The sequence below is a fragment of the Penaeus chinensis genome, chromosome 2 (genome assembly GCF_019202785.1).
Source record: "Penaeus chinensis breed Huanghai No. 1 chromosome 2, ASM1920278v2, whole genome shotgun sequence".
NCBI classification, from domain to species: Eukaryota; Metazoa; Arthropoda; class Malacostraca; order Decapoda; family Penaeidae; genus Penaeus; species Penaeus chinensis.
The window spans coordinates 24,828,451-24,838,450 of NC_061820.1; the positions used below are offsets into that span (position 1 = coordinate 24,828,451).

At 39.2% G+C, this 10,000-nt stretch overlaps 1 protein-coding gene across 2 annotated transcripts in view; it reads left to right on the plus strand.

Annotated features, from left to right (window-relative positions):
* LOC125031099 (protein FAM50A-like) overlaps positions 1-7,661 on the plus strand; it is an 11,790-nt gene extending 4,129 nt beyond the window's left edge. The window contains exons 3-8 of one of the 2 annotated variants that reach the window (XR_007115452.1): positions 1-16; positions 295-397; positions 658-812; positions 904-1,000; positions 1,151-1,349; positions 7,020-7,661. The exon at positions 1-16 is cut by the window's left edge and continues 203 nt beyond it. Coding sequence is in view for 1 of the 2 variants with exons in the window: in XM_047621597.1 (XP_047477553.1) it covers positions 1-16; positions 295-397; positions 658-812; positions 904-1,000; positions 1,151-1,278 (499 nt within the window). In the remaining variant the exon portion in view is untranslated. Of the gene's footprint in view, positions 17-294; positions 398-657; positions 813-903; positions 1,001-1,150; positions 3,686-7,019 lie in introns of those variants that run through there. The other variant, XM_047621597.1, reaches the window with a different exon arrangement.
* The last annotated feature ends 2,339 nt before the right edge of the window (positions 7,662-10,000 follow it).

Below are 10,000 nucleotides of genomic sequence, written 5' to 3' on the forward strand. Positions count from 1 at the left end.
AGAAGAACTAAGACAGGTTTGATTATTTTGGCTTTGTTTCTTCTGTTATTCCCATGGTTTTTTTTATATTTATATTAATATTTTTTTCCTGATTCCTTTCTTTTTGACACATTGGGTATTTTTATTCGGAATATGAATCTTTTCTCTTGTTTCCTGTCATTTAACAATTCTGATTTTTTTGATTAATTAAAAAGCATAAAAAAATTATTCATATGATATTGTTCACTAGATAATGTTTAAGTTTGAAATAAAAAAAATGCTAAGTGTATGGAATTTCTTTTTCTCTTTTGACAGGAATGGGTAGGTAAACAAGAGGCTATGAAGAATGAGGAAATAGAGATCACCTTCAGCTACTGGGATGGGTCAGGTCACAGACGATCAGTTCGGATGAAGAAAGGTGAGTCCAGAGAGGGCAGAAGAGGGAGAGGTCTTAACATGAAAGAGACAGAAAGACTTCTTCCACCCCCTCTTTTTCTCTTCCCTTCTCTATCTCTTCATCACTTTCTTATTTCCCTACCCCAACCATTTTACTTTCTTTTCTTTTATTGTTCTTTTATTTGCATGTAAAAGATGTATATAAGTGAAAACCATTTGAATTAGCCAAAAGATATCAATATATCTAATCAAGATTGGCCTATAAACTCCCTCCATTTCCAGGGAACAGCGTGTATCAGTTTTTACAAAGGGGTCTGGAAATCTTGCGGAAGGAGTTCAATGAGCTACGTACTGTCTCAGCTGACCACCTTATGTATATAAAAGAAGATCTGATTATACCTCATCACTACACATTTTATGATTTCATTGTCAATAAAGTAAGTTGCATTGATCATTGCAGAATGTCAGAAAATAAAGATGATTAAGCACATTGAATGATACATAAATTTTGTTTGTCTTCTCTTGAAGGCCAGAGGTAAGAGTGGACCCTTGTTCCATTTTGATGTCCGTGATGATATCAGACTGGTGAGCGATGCTTCTGTGGAGAAGGAAGAATCCCATGCAGGTAAGCATTAAACCATTGGTATGGAGAGATACTGTGGACTAGAGATAAATTTGAAAGAGGCACATTTCATTTTTCAATTTCATCTTTTTGAATTGTCTGACATAAATGTGATTATTTGTTTTTTATTACTTAGTCTTGATCATATAACAGGAAAGGTGGTGATGCGAAGCTGGTATGAACGCAACAAGCATATCTTCCCTGCAAGTAGGTGGGAACCTTATGACCCACAGAAGAATTATGAGAAGTATACCATAAAGGACAAGAGCAAGAAGAAGTAAAGGAATATTGCCAGGCCTTCCATAGTACAAATCCTGCTCCTCTTCAAAAACTGCCAGGGATACAGTACAGGGTAAAGACATCTTAAGATACGTCCAACATAGCAGGACCATCGCCACTTGTGACCAATTTAATTACTTAGAAAACTTGGCCAAAACTGGTTTTGGCCAGAAGTGGCTCAAGATTTTCCTGAATCTTAGGGAATTTAGTGGCAGTGCCAAACATTTGCTTGAACATTTATGCTTTATTCCACTGTACGGGAAGAAACAGTATTGTGACCCAGTTCTGTTTCTGTTCTTGTTTTGCCTTTTTTCTTTCTTTCATTCTTTTTTCGGTTATGCAAAGTAAACAAAAATCACAATCAAACTTGTGATAGATGAAGTCAATTAGTTGCAGCCAATGTAATGCAGATTTATAATTAAAGAAATCACTGAAATTTTGTATATATTGCCAAGCATTACTTTGATAATGAGCAAGTAGGAGAATAACAGAAAAGAAGGATTACTAGAGATGATGACGACAATTTACTTAATGTGCAATGGTACTTGCTGGTTACATATGATTTATGTATGAAGGAAATTATTTGTATTAAGATGTCTTTTATAAATGGAATATAGTGACTCTTAACATTATTTTAATACTGTTCAGTAGTAATGCTGCGACCATTAGAATAAAAGTATGCTAACTTTATAATTTTACTCTTTATTTTATTATTTATTTTGATAGATATTATCATCATCATCATTGCCATCAGTACTTTTATACATATCGTTCACTATTGTAAATATCATCACCAGTACTGTTAAACATCGTCATCATCAATCATTATGACTACCTCGTATTCATATTTGTTAAGGGCCTGTAATTTATCTTGTGAATCCATACTTAAGATGCAGCTGACTTTAGAAATGCATATTGCAAAATATTCTGCACTACATACACTGAATAGAGTTGTTATGTAACACCTGGTGGCTGCTAGTTCAGAGTTTAATCCATAGAGAGAGAAAGGTAGTTTAAGGGCTTGATATTCAAGTTACTCTCTGTCATAAAAAGCAGGTAAAACCTTATCCAGGCAACTATATAGCCTTTTGGTTGCTGTTTTTTTCTCCTCAGGATTGGAAGATGGCCTTAGGAATGAGGAGGGAAAGTGCCATGTTTTTTTTTTCTGATTTTTTTATGTAAGGAATGAAGCTAGAGGTTTGAAGATACAAATTTTAGATAAAACTCTTCCCACATATCCAGAATCCATGAGTACTTACAGTAGATTAATCTTTGCATTTATACAATGTGTCCATAGTTTAACCCCTAAACTATAAGTTGCCTGACAGAGATAAATTTACATTTGCAAACCATACCACAAGTTTATAGTTATGGTGAATTTGATTGTTATTGTTCTTAACAAGTTTAATGCTCTTGTTTGCTAAGCAGTCTCTACATTGTATCTTACTTTCTGAGAGAGAGAAGGCTAACTTGAAGCTCATTTAATAGTGCTGCATAATTTTCAATGCCATACACAGTATATTAAAGTTTGAGGTATTATGATCATTATTATTATTATTATTATTATTATTATTATTATTATTATTATTATTATTATTATTATAATTATGATAATAATAATTATTATTATTATAATTGTTATTATGATTATGAATATTATAATATTATTGATGATAATCATATACTAAAGATGAATAAATATCTCTCCAAGAAATTAAATGATTATGTAAAGACATATTGGCCTTGTAATTGACTTCTTGGTGAGTAGGCACTTGTGGAGTACTTGTGTGTAAACAAAGTTGATGAGAGAAAACCACAGGAAATGGCTTGCAATCCTATCATCGGGGGGTTATCAGTTATCAGTGCTGATATTAGTCAGTGAGTTGTGATATTTTATGATGCCACTGGGTTTGTGATGGAATCCCTCCCTCTCTGAATGGTTAAATTTTTCCACACTTGTTAGATCACGAAATTCGTTCATACTCACACATCTTCTTGAGTGACCCCATTGGTTGACACACCATGAGCCTTTTGCTCTTCTTTTCAACATTAAAAAAAACAAAAGAAAATGGATTCAGAGATACATTGATGGATGCAGAAGATTTAACTTGAATAATATGGAGCCTTTTTTATGATGAATTGATTAAAGATCTGGTCCTTCTGCCTCCTAGAAAACCTGAAATTCCTGCATTTTCATTTTCCAGGTCTGGAAAACCTTGTCAAACTGAATTTTTTAAAAATAAATCCTGGAATAATCATGAAAATTTACATTGGTTGACTCATTTTTTTTTTTTCACTGTTGCTCTAGTTGTATCATCTATTTCAATAGTTTAGTGCTTGAAGACAATTACTGAAGAGAGTTTATTGCAAAGTAATGCTTGAAAAAAAGAATAAAGTTTATGAAAAATAGTTATGAGAAATCTACCTTTTATTGTATACCTCTTAAAAACTGGGTGTCATAGTTTGTTTAAAATACATCCTTGAAAAATAATTTGTGGAACTGGAAAAAATTCCTGAATTTCTGATCCAAATAAGTGGAAGGACCCTGCAAGAATAATTTTATTCTTATTATTATTATTATTATTGTTAATATTATTATTATTAATATTATTATTATTGTTAATATTATTATTATTAATATTATTATTATTGTTAATATTATTATTATTAATATTATTATTATTGTTAATATTATTATTATTGTTAATATTATTATTATTAATATTATTATTATTGTTAATATTATTATTATTATTATTATTATTATTATTATTATTATTATTATTATTATTATTGCTTATATTTCTCCTAAAGTGATTTTACTTAAATGGGTTTGAAAAGAAACACCACACTGTGTGGCACTTTATGAAATAAAACACAGTATAGACTGTTTATTTGGAACCTTTTTATATTTAATTACACCAAGTGTTCTAGGGAGTTCTATGGTAAGAGCTGCTATGTAGTTTAATAAGGCATTTACCTTAAAGGGAAATACAAGCCTAAAGTTATAGACTTATTTCACCCTACAGAGATTTGCCACTGATAGCTGCAGGTCTTTGAGAAAATCTTGTCACCCACAAGAGCTACAGACACCCACTGTGCACACTTCACCTGATCTTTAGCACATACTCATGCCTACAGAACACATGTTTCACTCACCTACATGTCACTCATTCATCAGTGCTCAGTCTGATTCATCTCACTTACTCCGTAGAGTCTTTAACATTTATTGCTGTTATTTTTAGTAGTAGTAGTATGGTATCTGTTACCCCCCCCCCCCAATCCTTTGCCCATAATGATCTATATCCTAAGATGTGAGAGCAGTGTTGAAAGGATGAAAGGCTGAGCAGTCTGGGGAGCCATGGGCACTTTATTCCCCTGTTTAGGTGTCTAGCTCTTATCCCTCAAGCGGACTCTGAGGGGTGGACTGTTTCTCTCCCCAACATGCTCTAGGCTTACCATGGCAAATAATAAAGACTTTATACCTTTATTAGGGGCAATGAGGCTTGCCCCTTCATCAAATAGCACCTCTGACTCAAATTCTCCAGGTTCCCATACTCCAGGCTCTCCTTTGACCAGGACTCTGAACACTGCTACTACTACACCCTCTTCAATGCATAATATCACATCATCCACCTAGGTCAACACTCAACCTCCAGGAGACATTCCTACTCTCTTAAAGACATACCCCCACAACTTTCTTCTTCAGCTACCCAATCCTCCCTTATTACAACCTTATTGTCCACCTTCTACTACTTAAATACTCTATTTAGCATAGCCAAATGTCACCATTTTTTTTGTGTGATCCCCCCACAGTTCTTTACTCTGACAACACCCTCCTCTTTCAGCAAGGTCTCCCAAAACAAGTAGGCAAAGTTTCCTTCCCATCACAGTTACATCCGAAATCCAAGCTATAGCATTATCAACCCTAGCAGACGCCCCCCCCCCCCCCCATCCTTTGCTCGTTGTTGTCGTGGGCTTTGAAGACTTAGGACGAACTTTAGGTATCTCCCCTACTTTGGGCCTCAGTTCTCGACTCGACTGATTTTGCATTGTATTTTCCTCTCCTACTTTCCCTTTCCTTATCATCCCCAACCCCTTCCCTGTCCAATTCCCAAGGTGTAAGAGCCATGTTGAAAGGATGAGAGGCTGACTTTGTGACAATCATGAACGGCCTCAGGGAGCCATGGACACTGTATTCCCTTGGTTAATTGTCTTACCTTTACTCATCATGGGGACCCTTTTATCTTCCCCAAGTATTTCAGGCTTACTATGGCCAGTGGTGAAGATTTTGTACCCTAACAGGGGCATTAAGGCTTACCCCTCTATCAACTAGCCTCTTTAAATCTAACTCCTCTGGTTTACCCGACCCCTGACTCGCCTTTGATCACAGCTCTGACCACTGCTACTACACCCCTCTCGTCGACACAAGCTGTCAACTTGACCCATCCCTAATCATCTACCCAAGTTATAACTTTCAAAAGATACTCCTTCCTCACTCCCAGTATCGTCTTACCCACCTCCTGCACAATCGCCTTTATTTTCCACGTTCTCCTCCCTTATTACAACTCTTAAACCGTATTGCCCTCATTCCCACTGTACAGTTTGTCAGGGATCGGTCATGGGAGTAGTGTTGGAATCACCCCAAAGGCAATTAAGATCACCAACCAAGAGGAAAGGTGGCTGGTGTTGGGAAATTAGTCTCATAGGCAACAAAGTCAGTGGGGTGGGAAGGGGAGAATTAGACAGAAACAACTGTGATCCAGCGGCAAAGAAAGATGCAAAAAGCTGTGCAAGGGACAGTGATTTGAAAGGGAAGTATAACATATGGTGTTTTCTGATGGATAAGTAGTGTGAGGAAGAGAAAATGGTAATTGGGAATTGGTATAGGTGGATGTGTAAAAAATCGGCAGTCACTCTGAGTGTGGAGGGAGTGGGAGTTGTGGAATTGGAGGGTGGTTGAAGGGTTCCTGTGTCGATTTGGGACTTGGGCAGATAGTTTTGAATATCTTCAAGAGTTTCTGCAATGGAGCTGGCTGGGCAGATTTGAAAAACGAAGGTTTTCTTATGAGAGGAGACTGGTGTCTGAGGTGTAGAGGCAGATGTAGGTGGAGGTGAGTGTGTGGTATGAGAAGAAGGGGTGGAACATTTAGACTGTCTGCTGCGGGTAGTGCGAGGGAGAGGGGAAGGTATTTGGGCAGCGGTAGAGATTGGAGTGTCTGGGTTTATAATGGCAAAATAATTTGACTGGGGGAGGTAGGAAAAAATCGATATGTAAGATGGAGTAGGAATAGATATAGGGGAGGGTGTTGGGAGGGAGGGGAGGGACAGAGTGAATGACATTATTGGAGTAGGGAGTAAGAGGAAAGACATCGTCGACATGCTTCCTGTCTGGCTTCGTGCAGAGTGAGGTCAAGTCTGAATCTGAGAGTGGTCGTCTTAAACTCAAACTTGCACGATGGGTAGCCCCCTTAAAATACATTATAGGGGCCGCCACAATCGACACATGTGCGTGACTGTGCAGAGCAGTTTGATCGATTATGACCAAGTTGGGCACATAGAGGGTATCGAGCTGTGGAATGGCAGTGTTCAGCAGGATATTTTAGATGCCAATAATTCTGACATTGATAGGGAGATTACATTGGCGGATAATTTCGTGTAGCATTGTGCTGATGTTGCATCATAGTCCATGAAACAGGCGAGCAAGTCTTTTCCACAATATGACCAATTTTTTTTTTTACAGATAGGGGAGTTTGTAGGGGAGATGGAGACAGTTCCGGTACAAGTATTAAGGGTGGGATGAGGTTCGGCGGGAATGGATCCCCAGGAATTGTATAAACCGATACAGTTTGGCACCAGTGGCGTTGTAGTGAACCAAGGGGGTCCCAAGCAATACGTGGCAGGGCTGGACGCCTGGAATCTCCACCTGTGACCATCAGGGACCACCACCGTGGGGAACCACCGTGGACAACCTTCGTGGGCTGTACAACAACTCCAAGCACTTACCTGCTTCTCCCCGCCTCTAAGACGCTGACAGAGGTATGGGAGATAAACGAGGAAATCACGCTCGCACGGCCAAGGCTACAGGTACTCTCTCTCTCCCAATCCTCGGGGTAAATTACTTATACAATGGGAATTCTAGCAGCATAACAGAGATCCACGGAAGACTGCTTGATCAGGATAGCTCTTGCTGCAGGCATATGGAGAGAGGCCGTAGTCAAGCCTTTTCTTTGTGTTAATCATTATTGTGTTATACGGTGACGGACGGAGGATTCGAGGCAGTTTTTGAAAGATTAGTAATGTGTACACCATCAGTATATGCAGGCTTTGTTATTCATTGTCATTTATGTATATGTCGAAGTTTCTTTATTAAATATTAATTTTATGTGTTTGTTTGTTTTTTCCTTTTTGTGATGTTCGTTTTAGCAAGTTGTGCCCAGGCTCCTGTTGATTTTCCACACTGGGAGTGCTGTTCTAATCTCTCGAGGTACAGTTTGTGAAACCCCGTTGTGCATATATAACTTAATATTAGAGAACCAAAAGAGTTCGACATATGTATGTATAATGATGAGTGCTACTTGACAACAAAATATCCGCTGATGCATAGTATTTACATTCCATGAACAATATTTGTTCCGAACCCACCGTGCCTTCGGAGAGTGCTTACCGCTCGGTACATCTTGTTACGAGTCTTGAGAGCAAACATGAATGATACAAGTAAATGGTATGTGTCGAAGTCTGACAATATAATCACTCCTTGCTGGCGAAGACTGGAACCCAGTGCTGGGAACTCCTCTGCCTTGGGACTCAGCCCTCGACTCAACTAATTTTGCATGGTCTTTTTTCCCTTCCTGCTTTTTACTTTCCGTCCCTTCCCAACCCCGTCTACTCTCCACTCCCTAAGGTGTGAGATCCGTGCTGAAAGGATGAAAGGCTGACTTTGTGCCAGTCCTGAACGGCCTAAGGGAGCCATGTGCACGGTATTCCTCTGTTTTTGTTATCTAACCCTTACCCCTCAAATTGACCCGGTTATTACTATATGTTGATGATTTAACCATCTTCACCTCTGGCACAACCATGCCAAATCTCCGCCAATCTTCAGACTGCAATATCATCAGTATCTTCCTGGGCCATTAACCATGACTTCCGCTCTTCTACCTCCAAATCTTTCTCCATCCTTTTCCGATACCTTTCTTATGGCAAATTCCTTGCTGTTATTGTTTACTCCAAATTGTCCTGGTAAGACCATATCTTTTATTTTAAAGAAAAAGCTCGCCGCCATCTCCGAATCTTACAAACTCTTTCCCATATATCCTGGGGCTCAGATCGCAAAACTCTCCTCCATCTTCATGTCACCTTGATCCTCTCCACTCTCGATTATGGATGCCATATCTACCCCTCTGCCTCAACCTCCCTTCTTGCTCCGCTTCCGCTCCTCTCCGTTTGAGAGCCTGTACCCTTCTCTCTCTCTGACGCTATGCTCGATTCCACCAACTTTCCCTCACCAAACTAACTGTCCCACGATCCCTACTACCTACCTTTGCTTCTTCTCCACGTTTACCTACTCCTTTCTCCATTCGCATGCATACCCTCCTCTCCCATTCCCCTTTTCCCCATCTCCGACCTCTTTCGTTTTCTGTCCATTCTGTCCCTCTGTGGCTTATACCTTACCCCCGTATTTGCTCCTCTGTTTTCCTTGACCCACTAAAATCAAATATTTCCCCCATTGTCCTTCTCGCCCATTTCCTTGACCATGTCTCCATTCATTCCGCCAGTATTCATGTTTACATTGATGGCTCCAAATCCAACCTCCGGTGCTAGTTTCACAGTAACCTTCCCAATTCGCACTTTCAAATACCCCCTCCCTCCTGAATCCAGTGACCTTACAACAAAACTGTACGCACTCCTTTTCCCCCTTAAAACACATATACTCGCTCCCTTCTTCCTCTTTCACTATTTTTACTGACTCCCGTAACTCATTAATTCTTATAAAATCAATACACTCGACCAACCCCCTTGTTTGTAAGATCCAGAACTGGTTGTTTTACCAGTTCACACGCCATAAAACTATCAGATTTTGCTGGGTGCCCAGCCATGTTGAAATCCCCGGCACTGAACAGGCAGACTTTAAGACTTTCTTGTATATCCGATGGCAATCTTTGTGGTGAAGTCTCCGCACTAATAAATTACATACTGAAAACTATCAATCTCCTCCTGGTCAGCTTCATTTCATCAGAACAGACGTTGGGAGACGGCTCTCGCCCACTTACGCATTGACCACACCTGTCTAACACACTCCTATCTGATGTCACATTCTGATCCACCCCTACGTTCCCTATGTAATGTCCCTCTTTCAGTTCCACACATTCTATTGTCCTGTCCACGCTTTGATGCAGCCCGTACCTCTGCTTTCCCACACCTATCCTCCTTTCGCCGACCTCCTAACCTGTCAGACATCCTTACAGAATCTCACACTTTCTGCTTTGACATGTTGTTCCTCAGACGCATACATATCCTTCACTTAATCAAACTCCTTTATCTGACCCAACCTTAAATTATTCACTCGTCAACTCCTTTGCCCAGTCTTAACCTTTTCATTATTAATCAAGATAGATGACGTATAACAACTAACCACTAACTCAAACACCCTTTATTATACCTTGGTGGTACATGACCTTGGATGTCTAGCACATTTATTTTGCTTTTAACCATTAACCATATACA